This window comes from Scyliorhinus canicula, chromosome 1 (genome assembly GCF_902713615.1).
Source record: "Scyliorhinus canicula chromosome 1, sScyCan1.1, whole genome shotgun sequence".
NCBI lineage: Eukaryota > Metazoa > Chordata > Chondrichthyes > Carcharhiniformes > Scyliorhinidae > Scyliorhinus > Scyliorhinus canicula.
The window spans coordinates 19,356,376-19,379,729 of NC_052146.1; the positions used below are offsets into that span (position 1 = coordinate 19,356,376).

The window sequence follows — 23,354 nt, forward strand, 5'->3', positions numbered from 1 at the left end:
TTGCTACCATGGCCTTGCGTTGGGTGCTCTGTGTGAAATTCCAGTTCAGGTTGCTTTTACATTTTGCATTTTCAAATACCTTTAGCTGCACCTAGAGTTATAGAGTTTTTACAGCCTGGAAAGAGACCCTTCGGTCCATCGTGTCCACACTGACCATCAAACACCTACCTAGTCTAATCCCATTTTCCAGTATTTGTACGCTATGGCATTTCAAATGCTCATCTAAATGCACCTTAAATGTTGAGAGGTTCCCGTCTCTACCACCCTTTCAGGCAGTAAGCTCCAGATTTCAACCACCCTCTGGATGAAAAGGTTTCCCCTCGCATCCCCTCTAAACCTCCGGCCCCTTAACTTAAATCTATGCCTCCGGCTATTGCACCCCTCTGCTATCGATGCCCCTCATAATTTTATACACTTCTATCGGGTCCTCCCCACAGCCTTCTATGCCCCAAGGAAAACAACCCCAGTCTATGCAGTCTCTCTAGATAGCTAAAACGCTCCAGCTCAGGTAACATCCTGGTGAATCTCCTCTGCACCCTCTCTAGTGCAGTCACATCTTTCCTAAAGTGTGGCGACCAGAACTGCACACAGTACTCTAGCTGTGGCTTACAAGCATTTAAAACAGCTCCATCATAACCTCCCTGTTCTTGTAACCACCTTATCTGCCTGTCCTGTCTTCAGGGATCTGTGGACATGCACACACCAAGGTCCACCTGATCCTCTGCACTTCCTAGGCTCCTATCGCTAGAAATCAATTCTAACACATTAGAAGAACCTGAGTTGCATTTTCATTCTGAAAAATCTTTGAAACTTCACGCATTAAAGCTTTAATATTTAAAAGATTATTAGTTGAAAGGTGTTTTTTTTTCAAAAATCAACTTTTATTAAAACATAATTAGTTGCTCGTAGACAACCCTGTCTATTTCTTGTTGAATTTGAATCAAGTGGCAGAAATCTGGCAATGTTGGATTCTATCCCATCGGCGTCCCATTGGGCTACTGTGAAAATTGGATAGATCTTATATGCTGATGAATTTTCTTTTCCTTTGTGAAGTCATTGCATCATTCCATTCATGCCAATCCCAAAAAGCAAAAGATGAATTACTCCAAAGTAATGCGGACAAACATAGAATGAGCATTCTGAGCACCTCCCAATACCAGCAGATTCATATCTGACATGGTCCAATAAATGGAAGTATCTATTAATCTAATTGGGAAAATTCAGACCAGCTTTTTTGCGAGGTGGATTTGATCCCTTCCTTGTCTCCCACCTAAATACCGTTTGTGTTAGTAAAAGCAGAAACCTCATTAGGAAAAATCTGAATTGAAACTTTTGTTTCTATATCTGTAGAAAATGCAAAAGGAGAGCAACTGGAGCTGTTCCATTCCGTTCACGGCTGGCTGATGACTCTGTATGAGCGAGACTGCCGCCGACGCTTTGCTCCTGAAGACCACTGGCTGCGCAAGTAAGTGAAGAATAAAATCACCACAAGGCAGTGCCCTTGCCTGCATCTTTCCTCAAAAAGATAATGCAAGCACTAATCAGACCGTTTCCCCTTCCTGTCTTTTACACAGCCTGCTCCTTTACTACTGTTTTTAAAAAATTGCTGTATGGAAAATATTAAGAATAAACAAGTACTGAAAGCTCATTGGACTGTATTTTACTCTGCTTACCAGTGGGTTTGAAGACAGTAGGCAGCTTGTCCACCTTTGACCTGTATGAAATCATGCGCAGGAAAGGGGAGGCATTGGGCAATGCACTTGTGCCCTATTGAGGTCCTTAAATGGACAATTAATAGCCGGTTAGGTGCCTTATCCCGCCCCTGTTGGTATTTTACCCTCAGGATGGACCATGCCATGCAGGAAGCTGGGAGATTTAGCTGTGCAGGCTGCTGTCAGGCAAGGGGTGAGAACCTCCTTTAGGGTTCCCTGGGGCTATTGGAGGAAAACCCCCTGCTAGTTCAACGTCCCCGTTAACCCTCCCCTCAGGCCTGTTGAACCCCTTTCTCCACCCACCCCCCCCCCCTCCCACCCCAGCCCAAACTTAATTGGGTTTCTCAGTGTGGTGGGTCTGCCTGTAATGTCAACAGTCACCATGCCAATCTGGGGCTACAGACCCGTTGGTGGCTTTTTCAGGCAGGACTTCCTTCTCAGATGGGGCGGAAGTATCGCCTTAAACCAATTAAGGCTGCTTCAGTTTAAATTGTTGTGAGGAGGCGTTCAGAATTGTGGGCAGGCTAATTTTGTGTGTCTAGAATTTAGTTGTAGTTTAAATATGCATAGACCGTACGACTTTGGAGTCGATGTTTTGCTTTATACTGTTTGACAAGAATTAATTTATTAAATTTTCTTCTAGAGCAGAAACTGGTACCACCCTATTTTTATATACTAGTGGGCCAAGGGTTTGCAATTAAATGAATGCATTCAAAAGGTCATGTTTCTAAAACAAGTCTTAGAATTGTGGAATTGAAGGGCGGGGCAGTGTTTAGCACTGCTGCTTCACGGCATCGAGGACCCAGGTTCGATCCCGGCCCAAGGTCACTATCCGTGTGGCATTTGCACATTCTCCCCATGGCTCCGTAGGTCTCAGCCCCCACAACCTTAAGATGTGCAGGGTAGGTGGATTGGCCTCGCTAAATTATCCCTTAATTGGAATTTTTTTTTAAAGAATTGTGGAATTTCCTTCGATGCTATTACATTTTTTGTAGTTTGAAAAAAGATTCTTTAATAATTGCACCAGTTTTAGTATTTATAAATTATGATCTGGTGAATGTGTTTCACGTTCTTGAGCAGAAGGGTTGCCGGTAATTGTTGAACATGTGGTTTCATGGTAAAGGAGCTGCTACAGAGCAACTCCAGAACTGTTCGGCAAAATAGAATCACAGAACTGTTACGGTGCCGAAGGAGGCCACTCGGACTATTGTGTCTACACTGGCTCTCCAAATCAGCATTATGATTTTGTGCCATTCTCCTGCCTTTTCCCCATAGCCCTAACACATTTTTCTTACGATAATTATCTAGTGGGCAGCACGGTAGCATGGTGGTTTCACAGTGCCAGGGTCCCAGGTTCGATTCCCTGCTGGGTCACTGTCTGTGCGGAGTCTGCACGTTCTCCCCGTGTCTGCGTGGGTTTCCTCCGGGTGCTCCCGTTTCCTCCCACAGTCCAAAGATGTGCATGGTAGGTGGATTGGCCATGATAAATTGCCCTTAGTGACCAAAAAGGTTAGGAGTTATTGGGCTAGTGGGATAGGGTGGAAGGGAGGGCTTAAGTGGGTCGGGGCAGACTCGATGGGCCGAATGGCCTCCTTCTGCACTGTATGTTCTATGTTCTAGCGCCCTCTTGAATGCCTCGATTGAACCTGTCTTGACCACACAAGCTGGCCATGCATTCCAGACCACAACCAACTGTCGAAAATGTTTTTTCTCACATTAGATTTGCTGCTTTTGCAAATCATTTTAGATCTGTGCTCTCCTGTTCTTGATCCTTTCATGTGCTGGAACAGTTTCACCCTGTTTACTCTGTCCAGTCCCCACACGATTTTGAACACCTCCGTCAAACCTCTTCTTGGCCTTGTTTCGAAGTGGAACCTTCCCAACTCAACTGAAGTTTCTCCTCTCCGGAGCCATTTTTGCAAACCTCTTCGGCACTCTCTCCAATGTGTTCACATCCTTCTGAAATTGTGGTGCCCATAACCTTACACAATACTCCAGCTGAGGTCACCGCCCTATACAAGTTCAGCATTACCTCATAAAATAATCAGAAGTTATTATAATTTCATGTCTTTTATAATTGGAAATATCCCAACCAACATTCTCGGCCAATTAGCCGCAGAAATATGTCAGATTAAATGGTCATTCAGCATGGAGTGGTTATTGTGTCCGCCTTTTGGATAACTTCACTGCTAGATATTTAATGGTTTGAAGCAGTTTGGGGCATTTTAATATAATAAGATGCTATAAAACTCCCGTCTCTTCCAGATGGATTCCAATATTATTAGACACTTTAAATGTTCTGCAGTCTTCCTTAAGACCAATTTTATGTTTTTTATTGATGCTTCATAGCTTCTTTAGTCTTACATGAGAGGTTTTTCACAAGAGGTGTACAATGAATGCAATCAATAGTTGCATTCATGATATTAAAGTATGTTTGATTAAAATGATGGAAACATTGGTTTTTTTAAGCACCTGAAGACTGAGACTTCGATTTTTTTAAATACGATTATTTAAGCAGCTAATTTTTTTTCAGCTCCCTCTGACCTAAGATAGTTTGATACTTCTTTAATTTATGTGAACACATGATGTGGTCCCTGCGATGAGGGGTTTGTCCGACGATGAAAGGTTGAGTAAATTGATCTTTTATTCTTCAGAGTTTAGAAGAATGAGAGGTGATTAAAAGCTATAAAATTCTGAAGATAGATTCCCCAAAACACGGGGTTACAGCCTCAGGGTAAGGGGACCAATCGTTTAGTACTGTGATGAGGAGAAATTACTTCGCTCTAAGGGTTATGAATCTTTGGAATTGCCAACCCCAGAGGGTTGTGGATGCTCCATCGTTGAATACATTTAAGGTTGGGATAGACAGATGCTTGGTCTCTCAGGGAATTAAGGGATATTGGGAGGGGTCAGCACGATAGCACAGTGGTTAGCACTGTTACTTCACAGCTCCAGGGTCGCCAGTTTGATTCCCGGCTTGGCTTTCTGTCTGTGTGAGTCTGCACGTCCTGCGTGGGTTTCCTCCGGGTGCTCCGGTTTCCTCCCACAGTCCAAAGATGTGCAGGTTGGGTGGATCGGCCGTGCTAAATTGCCCTTAGTGTCCAAAAAGGTTAGGTGGTGTTACTGAGTTATGAAGGTGTGGGCTTGGGTGGGGTGCTCTTTCCAGGGGCCGGTACAGACTCAATGGGCCGAATGGCCTCCTGCGCTGTAAATTCTATGGTTCTATAGACAATGGAATTGAAACCTAAGAACAGCCATGATCGTACTGAATGGCAGAGCAGGCACAATGGGCTGTATAGTCTACTTTCTTTTAATGTTCTTAACACTATTGCTTTGTCATGAACCGTAATACTGGTTTGAATTGCTGATGTTCTAAAACACCTTTTCTTCCCGAGTTGGCTGGCAATGTTAGGGACAGATTTTGTATATTGAGAGTGAGAGTCGCACATTCCAGTGGCTTTTTGTCACTCCACATTGAACTGTTCATCTTATTCATAAAGGGATCTGAAGCCCAGCTTGATATTCCAGGATCTGGATAAAGGGAAGAAGAGAGCCCAGTTACTATTGCAGTACATCCCACACACTATTCCACACAAAAACGTAAGTACCGTTTTGAGTAATGCTGTGCGCGAACAGCCCCGTTTATTTAAGTAGTTCATCTAGTAACTAAGCTCACCAAATATCCTGGCCATTACCAGGATCAATTTTCCCACCAACACTTGCAGTAATATTTTACTGACTGAACTGTTCTTTTGCTTGCCCTGTGAAACCAGTTGAGTTATTAAAGCTTTACAGCTGACTAACCCAGCACACTGAGCTATATTTTTAATGGTCTTGCTGAATTTATTGAGTCACAATCCTATTATTTTAAACAGGCTGCCAGTGGCATTTATGACCCAACTGCCTCAGCATTATAATTAATTTAAATAAGTTAAATGGATAACCCTAGACCTAAAATATCACCTAAGTGAGCTATACTTATGTACACCATGCGTGGACTGCATTATCTGTACACTTGGAGGGAGCCTTCCTGGTGGACAATGGAAGTTGCCATTTAATTATAGATCCCCAATTTTCATCCTCCACATATGGCCACATTTTAATAATAATCTTTATTGGTGTCAAAAGTAGGCTTACATGAGCAATGAAGTTACTGTGAAAATCCCCTAGTCGCCACATCCCGGCACCTGTTTGGGTACACTGAGGGAGAATTCAGAATGTCCAATTCAGCTAACAGCACGTCTTTTGGGACTTGTGGAGGGAAACCGGAGTACTCGGAGGAAACCCACGCAGACATGGGGAGAATGTGCAGACTCTGCACAGACAGTGACCCAAGCCGGAAATCGGACCTGGGACCCTGGAGCTGTGAAGCAACACTTCTAACCACTGTGCTACCGTGCCGCCCATGGGGAACGAAGACAAATAAAATGCATTGATAAAAGCAACAATAGAGGGCTCCACCTCAGGGAACCAGTGGCATGGTCAGGACCTTTCTGTCTTTTGTTAGATGTATTTTGACAATTTGGAGTTCAATGGATTCAAAGTTTATATACTAGTGGATCCCACCAAGTCCCTTCCATTCTGTGACGTGCTCTCAGATTGTCACTGTAATGTTGGCAAAAATGTTCAAAAGTGTAGAAGGGACAAAACTTCATTGAAGATGTAGATATTTTAAAATTTCTTGAAAACTTATTCCAGTTTACTAACACTTGACGACAGTAATTTTGAAAAGCTGCTTGTAAGTTGTCTCAGTGATAAATTTAACTCGCATTGTGCTTTCTGTTGTTAGAGGGTGCTGCTTTTCCGGAACATGGTAACAAAGGAGAAAGAGTCGCTGGGGTTGGTGGAGACAACATCTGCATCCCCTCATGTCATTCACATTACAATACGCAGATCCCGAATGCTCGAGGTAACCTGTCCAAATTTCAATGGAGATACCCCTCTACTTTGCTTTACCGCACTCTAATTGTAATATTCCCAATGTTGGACTTTCCCTTTATTCTGCAGGTACAATATAGTGATCAAGACTTTTCCCAAATTTTCTCAGAGTTTCTGAATTTCGCGAGTTGCCCTACATTTCCAACTGGTCTGCTTTTGTTATTTAAGAAGTCTTACAACACCAGGCTAAAGTGCAACAGGTTTGTTTCGAATCACTAGCTTTCGGAGCGCAGATCCTTCATCAGGTGAAGAGCTGTGCTCTGAAAGCTAGTGATTTGAAACAAACCTGTTGGACTTTAACCTGGTGTTGTCTTCTTACTGTGCCCATGCCAGTCCAATGCCGGCATCTCCACATCTTTGTTATTTATTGGATGCTAGTTCTGGTACAGAGCTGGCATTTTAGAGAGCCCTGACCTTTGGGTTTCCGACCAACCTTAGGAACATAGGAACAGAAGTAGGCCATTCAGCCCCTCAACTCTGTCCTGCCATTCAATGAGATCATGGCTGATCTGTGACCTAACTCCATATACCTGCCTTTGACCCATCTCCCTTGATATTTTTGCCTCACAAAAATCTATCTATATTAGATTTACAATTAACAATTGATCTACCTTCAACTCTGTTTGTGGGAGAGAGTTCCAAACCTCTAACACCCTTTGAGTGAAGAGATTATTCCTAACATCTCTCCTGAAAGGTCTTCCCCTAGACTATGCCCCCTGGTTTTAGAATTTCCAACCAGTTGAAATAATGTATCTTTATCTATTCTGTCTTTCCCTGTTAATATCTTGAATACTTTGATCAAATCAACCTTTAGCCTTCTAAATTCCAATGAAAATAGGCCTATTTTGAGTAATCTCTCCTTGTAACTCAACCCCTGTAATTCAGGTATCATTTTTGTAAACCTACATTGCATTCCCTCCAAGACCAAAATATTCTTCCTAAGGTGTGGTCCCCAGAACAGCTCACAGTGACTCCAAACTGGGATCTAACCAGGGCTTTGTATAGCTGCAGCATTATCCCTGAGCATTGGTATGCAAAACACCGACAACTACTTCAGAAGCTATTCACAGGCTGTGAACCTGATTTGGGATATCCTGGGGATGTGAAAGGCTCCGAATAAAAGCAGGTTCTTTCAATGGTTTCTTAATTTCTTCAGTGATGAGATGATAACAGGACATGTCCTCTGTGTTTCCAGGATGAGATGATAACAGGACATGTCCTCTGTGTTTCCAGGATGGGTACGAACAGTTACGGAGACTACCAGTAAACACTATGAAAGGAGTCATCAGAGTGAAGTTTGTGAATGATCTAGGAGTGGATGAGGCTGGGATTGACCAGGATGGTGTCTTCAAAGAATTCTTAGAAGAAATCATTAAGAAGGTTTTTGACCCTGCTCTGAATCTCTTCAAGGTAAATCACTGCTTGGGTAAAATGTGGGGGGAATATAATTTAAAGAAAATTCTTTAAATCTCTCTGCCTCCATTGTTGTTCTCTCATGTGTTCCCCTCTCTCCCTCTTGACATTTGGTGGCCTATTCCCTATTGTCCATTCTAAACTATTGCCTCTGTATCTGTGTGCTGCCCAAATGTATCTCCTTGTTTAAGAACATTTCACCTCCAGTAAGTTCTTCTCTGCTTAGTTTATTAGTTCATTTTTTCTCCTGCAGACGACCAGTGGAGATGAGCGACTGTACCCGTCTCCCACCTCTTACATCCACGAGAACCACTTGCAGTTGTTTGAATTTGTCGGAAAGATGTTGGGAAAAGCTGTCTATGAGGTATAAACAGGGACTATCAAACCTTGTCTGAAGCAGTGCTGGTTAATAATTCCGTTCAGAGGAGGATTTCGGGATCTGGTGAAAAGCTAGGATTGATTTGTTAAAACGAGTTAAGCCTAATGGTCTTTCCCTGCCCAAATAAACACCCCGGGAAACATACTTCCCAACAATCAACTCATTCTCGTGTTGGATTTGACATTTTCTTTGAACTGCTACAGTAGCCACCATGGTAATCACAGGAGTGTGAATTGCACTGTAGACATATTGACACCAAACCCCCTTCCTTGCATTCACACCAAATGAATGTTGAAGCTGCACCTCCTTTAAATCACACCCAGGCCAACTCAACATACGTACACAGAATTTAACAAATCGCACAGCAACCGTCCAGTTTGATGTTAACGATGTTTCCTAAGACACTGAACCCACAGGAAAAATGAGGATTGAAGCTTCAGGAAATGTAAGAATTAAAAAGAGGAGTGAACAAATAGAATTTCAGAAACCTCCACATGAATAGGCTGCGGTTACTAATTCACCTTTTAGGCCCAAAGGGAACAGCAACGGCTTGCTTTTATAATCTGCCTTTAATATGGTCAGCAATCCAAAGCACTCTGCATAGCAGAATTGGATACAGAGCAACAAGAAGAGTTCAGAGATAATTGAAATCACGTTGAAGAAACAGGTTTTTGGGATGTTTTTAAAAGTGGGCAGACAAGTAGCTCAGCAGAATGAGTGTAGGGAGAGTGTAGTTAGGAAAGTTATTTTGCCTCTGATGATGGTTTGGATGTACAGGAGGTCAGATTCAGAGGACTGAAGGGCCTGGCTGGGACATAAGCCTGTAGATATTTGCAGAGTTGGAATGAGGCAAGGCTGTGGAGAAATTTGTAAGCGAGGAAGAACATTTTGAATACAAGTCAAATGTATCCTTTATCTTTTTCCCCTTACAGGGAATAGTAGTGGATGTCCCATTTGCTTCTTTCTTCCTCAGTCAGGTGCTGGGACATCATCATAGTGCTCTGTACAGCTCAATCGATGAACTTCCATCCCTGGACTCCGAATTCTACAAAAATCTCACCTCCATCAAGGTAATTATCACATCTGATATTGGTGGAAAGAATGTTGCATCTCAAAAGATGGAAGCAATGTCAGAGAATTTGATCGCAATTTAAGTTTGCCTCTATTACCATCACGTTATCCTGCATAAATAAACTCAATTAAAACCATCAGCTCAGCTTGGCCAGAGAACCATTTATCATAGAATCCCTACAGTGCAGAAGGAGGCCAATCTGCACCGACCCTCCGAAAGAGCACCCCAACTAGACCCATTCCCCCACACTATCCCAGTAACCCTCCACATTGATCGTGGCCAATGCACATATTTGGAGACTACGGGGCAATTTAACATGGCCAATCCACCCAACCTATGCATCTTTGGACTGTGGGAGGAAACTGGAGCACCAGTTTAACATGATCCCATATCAAATACTGGGCAAAGCACAATCTGATGTATTGCTGTAACTTTATTCCTCCACTGAACATGAAACAGTGATGCAGCTTTCAATATATCACGACATAACCATAATTTATAAATAAGGGCGGCACGGTAGCACAGTGGTTAGCACAGTTGCTTCGCCGCTTCAGGGTCCCAGGTTCGATTGCGGCTTGGGTCGCTATCTATGGGGAGTCTGCATGTTCTCTTCGTGTCTGTGTGGGTTTCCTCCGGGTGCTCCGGTTTCCTCCCAAGTCAAAAGATGTGCAGGTTAGGTGGATTGGCTTTGTTAAATTGTCTTTCGTGTCCAAGAAAGGTTAGGTGGGGTTACTGGGTTATGGGGATAGGGTGGAGGTTTGGCTTGGGTGGGGAGCTCTTTCCAAGAGCCGGTGCAGGCTCGATGAGCCAAATGGCCTCCTTCTGCACTGTAAATTCTATGATTCTATAATTTAGCTTCAGAAATCCAACACCAGGATAGTCAAGTTGAACATGATATAATAATTCTACATTACAGTATAACAGACTTATGATTTCAATTTAGCATAGTTACAACATTCAATATTATGGATTGCAGTACGTGCTTGGAACGACAGCCACTGCAATTTCTATAGCAGGGAGCAAGCGTGCACATTGCTCCAGAACTATGCACGTTAATTAAATAACTGCTCAATGTCCCTTTTCTGTCTTTGACAAATCATCTATATCTTTGCTTCTCTATTTTCATTGTTTAATTTTATTCTTTGTTCTATAACTTTTCTTGTTTGCTTTCACTATTGCTCTCTTCTCTCTCTCAAACTTACACTTTTAACTTTTGATGCATAATCTTATCTACATCAAAATTAAAACAATATAGCACCTCGGGATGCTTTCCTATGTAAGAGACATGATGTAAATGTAAGCTGTTAGCATTACAGCATTAACAATCAATCATTCCTCTTTGTTCCTCTCATTTAAAACTGCCAATTGTCCAGCTAGCTTTAGCTCTGTTCACATATTCAGTAAGTTTTAAGTTAAATTTTAATAGAGCTCTCCCAAATTCCACGGCAATGGAAGATGATGCGTCTTTACCTGATTTCTATGATCTCGTTGATCATCAATATTCACTCTAAGCTGTAGAGTGTGAGGCTAGAGCAATGGAAAATGCGGCAGGCATGGTACAAATGGGCCATGCACATGCAGCAGTCCCTTTAGGATGCACGCGTGCGCAGTGACGGCAGCATGGTAGCATGCCAGGGTCACAGGTTCGATTCCCGGCTGGGTGACTGTCTGTGCGGAGTCTACACGTTCTCCCCATGTCTGTGTGGGTTTCCTCCGGGTGCTCCGGTTTCCTCCCACTCGTACCGAAAGACGTTCTGTTAGGTAATATGGACATTCTAAATTCTCCCTCTGTGTACCCGAACAGGCGCTGGAATGTGGCGACTAGGGGCTTTTCACAGTAACTTCATTGCAGTGTTAATGTAAGCCTACTTGTGACAATAAAGATTATTATTATTATGTTAAATGGGCTTGAGGGCCGAGTGGCCTACTCCTCTTCCTAATTCATATGTATGTTTGTGTAGCACAACAGACGGATCGCATATAGCTAAGGGAAATTAGAGGGAATACTGCTTATTATCTTTAAAGTTCCTCTACCTGGATGCTGTTAGCGTGATACGTAAGAACAAAAGTTAGCCATAGTGCTGCATTTGTTATAACATTTCCCAAAGAACAATCCGGGTTAAACCCGACCTCGGAGCAAATATTTTAAAAACAATTTTTGTAAATTTAGTGTACCCAATTTATTGTTCCAATTCAGGGGCAATTTAGCGTGTTCAATCCACCTACCTTGCACATCTTTGGGTTGTGGGGTGAAACCCACGCAAACACGGGGAGAATGTGCAAACTCCACACGGACAGTGACCCAGAGCCGGGATCGAACCTGGGACCTTGGCGCCGTGAGGCAACAGGGCTAACCCACTGCGCCACCGTGCTACCCACCTCGGAGCAAAGATAAAGGTAAAAGGATAAAAGAAGGGAAACATTTCACTGATTCTTGCCAGAGATTTTTGTCACATTGCATTGATCAACTTGGTGGTGAATTACATTATATGGTACTTCGGTAATTATAACATTTGCTGGTCCCTTTGCTGAGGTTATTCATGAAGGCCCCGCCGTCTCAACTTTGCCCCTCGCCTGATGTGTGGTGATCCTCAGGTTAAATCGCCACCAGTCAGCTCTCCCTCTCAAAGGGAAAGAAGCCTGTGGTCACAGGGCGGCATGGTAGCACAATGGTTAGCACTGTTGCTTCACAGCGCCAGGGACCCGGGATCGATTCCCGGCTTGGGATACTGACTGTGTAGAGTCTGCAGTCAGCAGTCCCTTTAAGATGCACGCGTGCGCATTGACGGCAGCATGGTAGCGCGCCAGGGTCACAGGTTCAATTCCCGGCTGGGTGACTATCTGTGCGGAGTCTGCATGTTCTCCCCATGTCTGCGTTGGTTTCCTCTGGGTGCTCCGGTTTCCTCCCACTTGTCCCGAAAGATGTGCTTGTTAGGTAATTTGGACATTCTGAATTCTCCCTCTGTGTACCTGAACAGGCACGGAGTATGGCGACTAGGGGATTTTCACAGTAACTTCTTTGCAGTGTTATTGTAAGCCAACTTTTGACAACTAATAAAGATTATTGTTACTATCTGAGACAATGACGACTTTACCTTTATTTGCTGGTGTCAGTTTCTCACTGGCAACTCACTCGAGAGCTGTTGAACTTTGACCCCGAGTATCATCACAGAAAACCTGATTTTAACATCTAAGAACATGTGTTTTTGGAAGGGTTACTGATAAGTAAGAATCCCGGCTCATTTTACTTTTCTTCCTCCCAACCCAGGTGATGCTAATTTTGGATCACCTTGGCTACAATCGGAGAACTCAGCATAGACAAGACATAAAACTCGGGACTTTCCCCTTTTGTAAAATTCAGCTGAATGCACGTAATGAGCAATTAGTGGAGCAAGCTGAATTCTTGGGTGTTTTATTGATTATTCCTTGATAACCATATAATTTCATGCCAATCTTCAAAGAGCTGATGCTGAGAGCGGCACGTGGCACAGTGGTTAGCACTGCTGCCTACGGCACTGAGGACCCGGGTTCGAATCCTGACCCTGGGTCACTGTCCGTATGGAGTTTGCACATTCTCCTTGTGTCTGAGTGGGTCTCACCCCCACAATCCAAAGATATGCAGGTTAAATTGCCCCTTAATTGGAAAAAAAATAATTGGGTACACTAAATTTGTTTTTAAATAGAGCTGATGCTGAAGAGTGTAACTGGTTCTCCTTCTGTTATTTTCATGGACTCAGATAAAGGGTGCCCGTCAGAATACAGGAGACCTCCAATGTTGAAAAGTCTAGAGGAATTGAAATAAGGCAGAAAGAATACTGGACACCAAGCTTGAGCTTTAGAAGCTTGCTGAATGTAGGAGTACGGGAGGATTGGGGAAAGTAATTCCACATTTTTGAAGAATCTGGGAGAGAATGAGTTACTGTAGGGAGAGGTACAATGAGTGGATTTCGGTTAGGTTTGGATGCAAGATAGAGGAGGTTATTGCATACGTTTTGCTTCAGTTGTATATGGTGCTGGTAAGACCACATCTGGAGTAGTGTGTGCAGTTTTGGACTCCTTGAGAGGATATAATAGCATTCAAATTAGTTGGGAGAAAGTCCGCTCATTGATTCCTGGGATGAAGGGGTTAACTTGTGAGGAAAGGTTGGACAGGTAAGGCTTGTGTCCATTAGAATTTAGATGAAAGAAGGGCATCTTATTGAAACATACAAGATCCTGAGGGGAATTTAAAAAAAATAATTAATTTACGGGATGTGGGCATCGCTGGTTTATTGCCGATCCCTGGTTCCCCTTTAGAAGGTGATGGTGAGCTGCCTTCTTGAACCGCTACAGTCTCTAAGCTGTAGGTACACCCACTGTGCTGTTAGGGAGAGAGGTCCAGGGATTTGACTCAGTGACAGGGAAGGAATGGCGATATATTTCCTAATCAGAGTGGTGGGTGACTTTGAGGGGAACCGCCAGGTTGGAAGGCCTCCCAGGTATCTGCTGCTCGCGTCCTTCTAGATAGTAATGGGCTTGGATTTGCTGTCTAAGGAACCGTGGTGAGTTCCTGCAGTGCATTTTGTAGATGGTGCACACGGCTGCCACTCTTCATCAGTGGTGGAGGGATTGATTGTTTGTGGAAGGGGCAGCAATCAAGCCGGCTTCTTTGTCCTGGATGGTGTTGAGCTTCTTGAGTATTATTGGAGCTACACTCATCCGGAAAGTGGAGAGTATTTCATTACACTCCGACTTGTGCCTTGTAGATGGTGGAAAGGTTTTGAGGGGTCAGGAAGTGAGTTACTCGCCATAGGATTCCTAGCCTTTGACCTACTCTGGTAGCCACAGTATTAATATGGCTAGTCCAGTTCAGTTTCTGATCAATGGTAACCCCGGATGTTGTTTCAGTGATGGTAATGTCACGGGGCAGTGGTTAGATCCTCTTTTGTCAGAGATGGTCATTGCTTGGCACTTGTGTGGCGCAAATGTAACTTTCCAATTGTCAGCCCAAGCCTGGATATTGTCCAGGTCTTGCTGCATTTGAACCTGGACTGCTTCATTATCTGAGGAGTCATGAATGGTCTGTCTGCTAGCTTTGACTAAGAGTCATCGGACTCGAAACGTTAGCTCTTTTCTCTCCCTACAGATGCTGCCAGACTTGCTGAGATTTTCCAGCATTTTCCCTTTCGTTATTTATTGAGTCATGAATGGTTCTGAATATTGGGCAGTCATCTGCGAACATCCCCACTTCTGACCTTATGATGGAAGGGAGGTCACTGATGAAGCAGCTGAAGATGGTTGGGCCTAGTGCACTGCCCTGAGAAACTCCTACAGTGATATCCTGGAGCTTAATGATTGATCTCCAACAACCACAACCATCTTCTTTTGTGCCAGGTATGACTCCAACCAGCGGAGAGATTACCCTCTGATTCCTATTGACTACATTTTTGCTAGGACTCCTTGATGCCATGTTCGGTCAAATGTTGCATTGATGTCAAGGGCTGTCATTCTCACCTCCCTCTGGCATTCAGCTCTTTTGTCCATGTTTGAACCCAGGCTGTAATGAGGCCAGGAGCCAAGTGGCCCTGGCGGAACCCAAACTGAGCGTCCGTGAACAGGTTATTACTGAGTAAGTGCCGTTTGATAGCACTGTTGATGACTCCTTCCATCACTTTGCTGATGTTGGAGAGTAGACTGATAGGGTGGTAATTGGCCTCTTTCTTGTGTACAGGACAGATCTGGGCAATTTTCCACATTGCCGGGCAGATGCCAGTGTTGGAGCTGTACGAGAATATCTTGGGTGCAACAAGTTCAGGAGTACAAGTCTTCACTACTATTGCTGGAAAATATTGTCAGGGCCTATATAGCCGTTGCAGTATCCAGTGCCTTCAGCTGTTTCTTGATGATGAATCATATTGGCTTAATGCTGACAGCTGGGGATCTCCGGAGGGGACCGCGATGGATCAGCCACTTGGCACTTCTGGCTGAAGATTATTGTGAATGCCTCAGCCTGGTCTTTTGCACCGATGTGCTCTGCTCCTCCATCATTGAGGATGGGGAAATTTATGGAGCCTTCTCCTCCAATGAGTTAATTGTCCTCCACCATTCACGGTTGGATGAGGCAAGACTTGCAGAGCTTAGATCTGGTGCGTTTGTTGTGGAATCACTTAGCTCTGTATATTACTTGCTGCTGATGCTATTTAGCACATAGTAAGAAGTCTTACAACACCAGGTTAAAGTCCAACAGGTTTGTTTCAAACACTAGCTTTCGGAGCACTGCTCCTTCCTCAGGTGAATGAAGAGGTATGTTCCAGAAACATATATACACACAAATTCAAAGATGCCAGACAATGCTTAGAATGTGAGCATTTGCAGGTAATCAAGTCTTTACAGATCCAGAGATAGGGGTAACCCCAGGTTAAAGAGGTGTGAATTGTCTCAAGCCAGGACAGTTGGTAGGAATTTGCAAGCCCAGGCCAGATGGTGGGGGATGAATGTAATACGACATGAATCCCAGGTCCCGGTTGAGGCCGCACTCGTGTGCGGAACTTGGCTATAAGTTTCTGCTCGGCGATTCTGCATTGTCGCGCGTCCTGAAGGCCGCCTTGGAGAATGCTTACCCGGAGATCAGAGGCTGAATGCCCTTGACTGCTGAAGTGTTCCCCGACTGGAAGGGAACGTTCCTGCCTGGTGATTGTCGCGCGATGCCCGTTCATTCGTTGTCGCAGCGTCTGCATGGTCTCGCCAATGTACCACGCTTCGGGACATTCTTTCCTGCAGTGGATGAGGTAGACAACATTGGCCGAGTCACACGAGTATGTACCGCGTACCTGGTGGGTGGTATTCTCACGTGTAATGGTGATGATCGATGATCTGGCACGTCTTGCAGAGATTGCCATGGCAGGGTTGCGTGGTGTCATGGTCGCTGTTCTGAAGGCTGGGTAGTTTGCTGCAAACAGTGGTTTGTTTGAGGTTGCGCGGTTGTTTGAAGGCAAGTAGTGGGGGTGTGGGAATGACCTTGGCAAGATGTTTATCTTCATCGATGACGTGTTGAAGGCTGCAAAGAAGATGTTGTAGTTTCTCCACTCCGGGGAAGTACTAGATGACGAAGGGTACTCTGTCAGTTGTGTCCCGTGTTTGTCTTCTGAGGAGGTCAGTGCAGTTTTTTGCTGTGGCGCGTTGGAACTGTCGATCGATGAGTCGAGCACCATATCCCGTTCGTACGAGGGCATCTTTCAGTGTCTGTAGATGTCTGTTACGCTCCTCCTCGTCTGAGCAGATCCTGTGTATAGGAGGGCCTGTCCATAGGGGATGGCTTCTTTAATGTTTTTAGGGTGGAAGATGGAGAAGTGGAGCATCGTGAGGTTATCTGTGGGCTTGCAGTCCACATTTAGCACATAAGTAGTCTTGTGTTGTAGCTTCACACGCTGACGCCGCATTTTTAAGTATGCATGATGTTGCTCCTGGCATGCTCTCCTGCACTCTTCATTGAACCAGGATTGAATATCTGGCTTGGTGGTAATTAAAGAGTGGGGGATATGCCGAGCCATGAGGTTGCAGATTGTGGTTGAGTACAACTCTGTTGCTGCTGATGGCCCACAGCACTTCATGGATGTCCAGTCACGAGTTTCTAGATCTGTTGGAAGTTTAGCACGGTGGTAGGACACAACAGGATGGGAAGGGTATGCTCAATATGAAAATGGGACTTTGTCTCCACATGCACTGTGCGGTGGTCAATTCTACCGATACTGTCATCAACAGGCAGTTTGGTGAGGATGAGATCAAGTATGTTTATCCCTCTTGTTGGTTCTCTCATCATCTCCTAAGTCCCCACCCAGAGTATATTCTATACCCGTGGCACCTTCAGTGCTTCCCACAAGTGGTGTTCAACATGGTGGAGTACGGATTCATCAGCTGATGGTGGCCGGTACGTAGTAATCAGCAGGAGGTTTCCTTGCCCATGTTTAACCAGAAGCCATGAGACTGCATGGGGTCCAGAGTTGATGTTGAGGACTCCCAGGGCAACTCTCTCCCGACTATACCACTGTGTCGCCACCTCTGCTGGGTCTGTCCTGACCAGGCTGGGTTTGCCATTGTCGTTTCCAATGCCTGGGCAGATGCCAGGTGATCCGTTCAATTAAATTCCTTTTTGTGTTTTTGTAGCGGTTGAATACAACTGAGTGGCTTGCTAGGTCATTTCAGAGGGCATTTAAGAGTTAACCATATTTCTCTGGCTCTGGAGTCCCATGTATATCAGACAAGGATGGCGGGTTTCCTTCCCTAAAGGACATTAGTGAACCATATAGGGTTTTATGACAATAATCAATAATGGTTTCATTGTCATCATTGGACTTTTAATTCCAAATATTTTACTCAATTTAAAATCCACCACCTCTTTGGTGGAATTCAAATCCGGGTCCCCAGATTATTACCGTGGGTGTCTGGATTACTAATCCAGCCACAATATCACTACGCCACCGCCTCCCGTGGCGAATGCTGAGAGGATGTTTCCCCTGATGGGGGAGACCAGAACAGTTTAAAAATAAGAGATCTCCCATTTAAAACTGAGGAGAAGTTTCTTCTCTGACGGATATTGGTGCGTGGAATTCTCTTCCTCAGGGAGCAGTGAAGGCTGGGTCACTGAATATTTTTAAGGTTGCGTTATAAAGTCTTGTTTGACAAAGGAGTCAAAGAGTATAGGTGGATACAGACAGGAAAGTGGAGTTGGAGCCCCAATTAGATCTGCCATGATCTTATCAAATGGCGGAGTAGGCTCAAAAGGGCTGAATGGCCTACTCTTGCTCCTAATTGATATGGTGTAAGTTTTATGTGCACCAACACGGCCTGTGATAATATAGTGATTGTATTTCAATTTTTGTTTTTACAGCGTTACGATGGTGACATTGGTGACCTTGGTTTGACTTTATCCTACGATGAGGATGTTATGGGTCAGGTAATGCCCTGACATTTTGTAAATTAGTAACCATGGTAAAATCTAGGATTTATGACTAGGCTATACAGTGTCAGTGGTGCATGGATCTGCTGTTGACACAGTGGGGCCCTGTTTTAAGAGTCTGATTCGATTCCGATGCAGTCGACAGCATACAGCTCTGCTGTGATCTGGAACTGTAACAAAGGCTCAAATCAGATTCAACATAGAATTTGTACATAATTCGGGTTTTATTATTATCCAGAAACTTTCTATATTTTCTCCTTTTTTTATATATAAGTAAAACTTAATTTGGAAACGTGAAGGGTTTTTCACATTCATCTTGACTTTTAACTATTTAAAACCAGTCTTGGCTGCCTTGTTTTGTTTCAATCACTGGTATTGGTACATCCTTGATGGATAGGTACCTGGTGTGGAAGCAACCCACAGAGCCCCATATTGGGTTTATTCTTCAGTCTGTGCCGAGATAGCTTATTTTCCTGGGTGCTATCATTGGTCTCACTGGGGAAAGAATAGGGGGAAAAAGTAGGAATGAACTAAGTTACCTGCTTCTAATCACTGGTCAGCGACACTCTTGCTGGTAAATAAATGTTCAATTGGGTCAGTTAGTATTGGGATTGGACATATAGCCTGGGTGAGGTACTGCAAGGCTTCAGGGGTCTGTGGAAATTTTTCCCAGCAAGAGTCAACAAATTCAAGAGACTATTTACTCGGCTGTCTTGGTCATTAGGCTCAGTAAAATTCTGACTTTACATTGTAATCAATTGGGTTTTCTTTCTGATTCAACAGCTTGTTTGCCATGAGCTGGTGCCTGGTGGGAAGACCATTGGGGTTACCAATGAAAATAAGTGAGTATGCCACTGGCCAAATGTTGTGCGTTGTTAACCTTGTTTTACAATTTATTTTCAAATACTTTCCCCAACATATGGATGTGCCCCTTTCCACCCCGTTTTCACCGGTTCCCATGTTCTTCAGGTATCTATGCCGAGAAGAGCAAAATTAGCCTCTGTGTGAATAGGCCACGGTTCTCATCTGTTTTGAAAGTCTTTTGCTTAATTTTTAATCATACCTCTCTGAGACATTTTGTTTGTCTCAGGAAATAATCAGTGCAGGTACGAATTGGAGTGCAAGGGAATTGGCATTAGGAAACTCCCACAGTGCACCAAGTCACTGTGTTAATACTCGTTTTGGTGTATTTTGCCAATTTAATATCCATATTCATGTTGATTGGGCTTACACATGACATGTAAAACCTCGCGATGACAGGTGCTGGTGGTGTTCCCAAGTGTCTGCTACCTTTGTCCTTCTAAATGGTAGCAGTTAACGGTTTGGAAGGTGCTGCCTAAGGAGCCTTGCTGAGACCCTGCAGTGCATCTTGTGGATCATACATATGGCTGCCACTATTTGGCAGTGGTGCAAGGAGTGAATGTGGAAGGAGTACCAATCAAGCGGATTGCTTTGTTCTGGTTTGGAGGGTGAGGAGCTGCAGTTTTGGATTTTTGCTATATGGCAGGGTTGTCTGTTTGCATATCTGTACGGACATTGTCCCGCCATCATCAGTTGACTGAGCACGGTCTGTGCACTACCAGATTTTACTATTCTGTCCAGTTCAGGCTAATTACAGCATGATTGAAGCTGTAAGGAATCTGTGCTTTGCCTTTCCAGCTGATTTTGTCCTTAAAACAACTGTCAGGATCAAAATGTAAGACCCATGCTCCAGTTCACTGTCATTATGCACCAAATAGTATCTTCTAAATCATAGTTGAAAGCAGGTACAATTTGACACTTGGAATAGTCAAAGAGAGCTAGGATTTGATCCTTGCATCCAGCCAATAGCTCCAACACTTTATCTCCAGCATTGTTTTTATTCTAGTACACAGTAGAGTATCTATAATTAAACGCAAGACATAACATAAAAACTAGGAGCAGGAGTAGGCCACCTGGCCCCTCGAGCCTGCTCTGCCATTCGATAAGATCATGGCTGATCTTTTTGTGGACTCAGCTCCACTTACCCACCTGCTCACCATAACCTTTTATTCCTTTATTGTTCAAAAATCTATCTACTTTTGCCTTAAAAACATTCAACGAGCTAGTTTGCCTTAAAAACATTCAACAAGCTAGCCTCAACTGCTTCACTGGGCAGGGAATTCCATAGATTCACGACCTTTGAGTGAAGGAGTTCCTCCTCAACTCAGTCCTAAATCTGCTCTCCCTTATTTTGAGGCTATGCCTCTAGTTCTAGTTTCACCCGCCAGTGGAAACAACCTCCCTGTTGCTATCCTATCTAGTCCCTTCCTAATTTTATATGTTTCTATAAGATCCCCCCTCATTCTTCTAAATTCCAATGAGTATAGTCCTAGTCTACTTAGTCTCTCCTTATAAGCCAATCCTCTCAACTCAGGAGTCAACCTTGTGAATCTCCTCTGCACACCCTCCAGTGCCAGTACATCCTTTCTCAAGTAAGGAGACTAAAACTGTACACAGTCTCCAGCACCCTATACAGTTTTTAAACTCCATCCCTCTAGCAAAGAAGGACAAAATTCCATTTGCCGCCTTAATTACCTGCAAACCAACTTTTTGTGATTCACGCACAAGGACACCCAGGTCCCTCTGCACAGCAGCATGCTGCAATATTTTACCATTTAAATAATAGTCCATTTTGCAGTTATTCCTACCAAAATGGGCGACCTCACATTTATTAACATTGAACTCCATCTGCCGAACCCTTGCCCTCTCACAAACTATCTATATCCCTCTGCAGACTTTGTGTCCTCTGCACACTTGGCTCTACCACTCATCTTAGTGTCATCTGCGAATTGTGACACGTTACTCTTGGTCCCCAACTTGATCATTTATGTAAATTGTGAACAATTGCAGACCCAACACTGATCTCTGAGGTGCACCACTAGCCACTGATCTATCCGCCTTTATCCCCATTCTTTGCTTTCTGTCAGTTAAACAATCCTCTATCCATGCTAATATATGACCCATAATGCCATACACCTTTATCTTATGCAGCAGCCTTTTGTGTGGCGCTTTGTCGAATGCCTTCTGGAACTCCAGATACATTCCATCCACCGGTTCCCTGTAGTCCACTGCACTCGTAATGTCCTCAAAGAATTTAGAATTCCACTAAATTAGTCAAAAATAACCTGCCTTCCATGAACCAATGCTGAGTCTGTCTGCCCAATGGGACAATTTCTATCCAAATGTCTCGCTATTTCTTCCTTAACGATAGATTCAAGCATTTTCCCCACTATAGAAGTTGAGCTAACCGGCGTATAGTTACCTGCCTTTTACCTACCTCCTTTTTTAAACAGTGGCATCACATTTGCAGTATTCTGATCTGCCGGATCCACCCCATAACTTGTCTTTGTCTCTGACTGCCCTGTTATGCATACCAACAGTTTCCAATTTATTTTGGATTCCTGGGAATTGTTTCTCCTCTTACAGCTGCTTACTATCACCATCACCTTATTTTGTGATAATGCAGCAGTTCAATTCTTCTGTTTGCAGCACAGAAAATAAATGTGTTTGAAAAGTTGGACGGGTTGTTCAATACTTAGAGGCTAAAATTCCTGCCATCCACCAACAGAATCAGTTATATCCACCTCATGGCTCACTTCCGAATGCACACTCAGGTTAAAGATCAGACGATCGCTTTCATCCGAGGATTCCGGTCCATTATTAACCCAGAATGGCTCCGTATGTTCTCAACTCCTGAAGTACAACGTTTAATTGCTGGAGACAACGCAGAAATCGACCTGGAGGACCTCAAGTAAGACACTGAAGAGACGTTTCGTAAATTGCAGATAGTTCATAAAACAAAAAAAAATTATGCTGCTTATTTGCTCATGAACATTTCTACAGTTGTGTCTAGTCACTTATGTACCTGTAGATGGAACATTAATGCATTCTTGGGGAAATTCAATGTCCTGAATTTCTGTGGCAAAAATCACAGGCAATCCACTAGTATAATATTTATCGTATTGTTTGTGAACAAAAGCATTGTGCTTATTGGGATTATTTATGTCTATGTAGAATGATCACTCTTCTCCCCTCTACAGGAAGCATACTGTGTATTATGGTGGTTTCCACGGCAGTCACCGTGTCATTACTTGGCTGTGGGATATCTTGGCTCGTGATTTCACGTCAGAAGAACGAGCCATGTTTCTTAAGGTTAGTGGACCTCTGGCAGTTCTCTTTCCCCTGTATCTTTTCTCAGCTCCCTCATATCTGATATGCTACTTTCTTTTAACTGGGCAGGTTTCTTCTACAGTTATCTTGTTCACCGATAAGGGTTAATAAACTTGTCACTAGTAGCCTGATCATGGCCTAGGTTCAGAATGTTGGCGTTCTGACTGTCCAGACCGGTGTGATGGGAAAGGACCTGAATTGGGTTATGCCGTTGAACCCAGATCAGCATCAAAAATATATGTTTATACAATGATTTTATACTCCATGCTAGTCAGATTTTAGCCAAGTGTTGTCTCATATTGATTTCTATAAAGGCTCTGTTACTCCAATCATTTTCCTTTACTAGAGATTTGCTAGTGCTCTTCAGAGGGGTTTAAACTAATTCAGCAGGGGGATGGGAACCTAAATTGTAGTCCCAGTGTACAGGATGTTGAGAGTAGTGAGGTCAGGGATAGGGTTAAAAGGGTCGAAAGAGGGCACCGGCAAGCAAGACACTGGTTTGAAGTGTGTCTACTTCAACACCAGGAGCATCCGGAATAAGGTGGGTGAGCTTGCAGCATGGGTTGGTACCTGGGATCTCGATGTTGTGGCGATTTCGGAGACCCGGGTAGAGCAGGGACAGGAATGGTTGTTGCAGGTTCCAGGATTTAGATGTTTCTGTAAGAACAGAGAAGATGGTAAAAGAGGGGGGGGTGTGGCATTGTTAATCAAGGA

The 23,354-nt window shown here is 43.9% G+C and overlaps 1 protein-coding gene across 7 annotated transcripts in view; it reads left to right on the top strand.

Annotated features, from left to right (window-relative positions):
* Positions 1-23,354, top strand: part of ube3b (ubiquitin protein ligase E3B) — a 59,792-nt gene that overhangs the window by 30,438 nt on the left and 6,000 nt on the right. For all 7 annotated transcript variants that reach the window (XM_038816551.1, XM_038816465.1, XM_038816210.1 and 4 more), the window contains 10 exons: positions 1,351-1,465; positions 5,213-5,312; positions 6,502-6,621; positions 7,884-8,060; positions 8,317-8,427; positions 9,375-9,512; positions 18,381-18,446; positions 19,233-19,291; positions 22,039-22,221; positions 22,511-22,622. In XM_038816551.1, the coding sequence (XP_038672479.1) occupies positions 1,351-1,465; positions 5,213-5,312; positions 6,502-6,621; positions 7,884-8,060; positions 8,317-8,427; positions 9,375-9,512; positions 18,381-18,446; positions 19,233-19,291; positions 22,039-22,221; positions 22,511-22,622 (1,181 nt within the window). The remainder of the gene's footprint in view (positions 1-1,350; positions 1,466-5,212; positions 5,313-6,501; positions 6,622-7,883; positions 8,061-8,316; positions 8,428-9,374; positions 9,513-18,380; positions 18,447-19,232; positions 19,292-22,038; positions 22,222-22,510; positions 22,623-23,354) is intronic.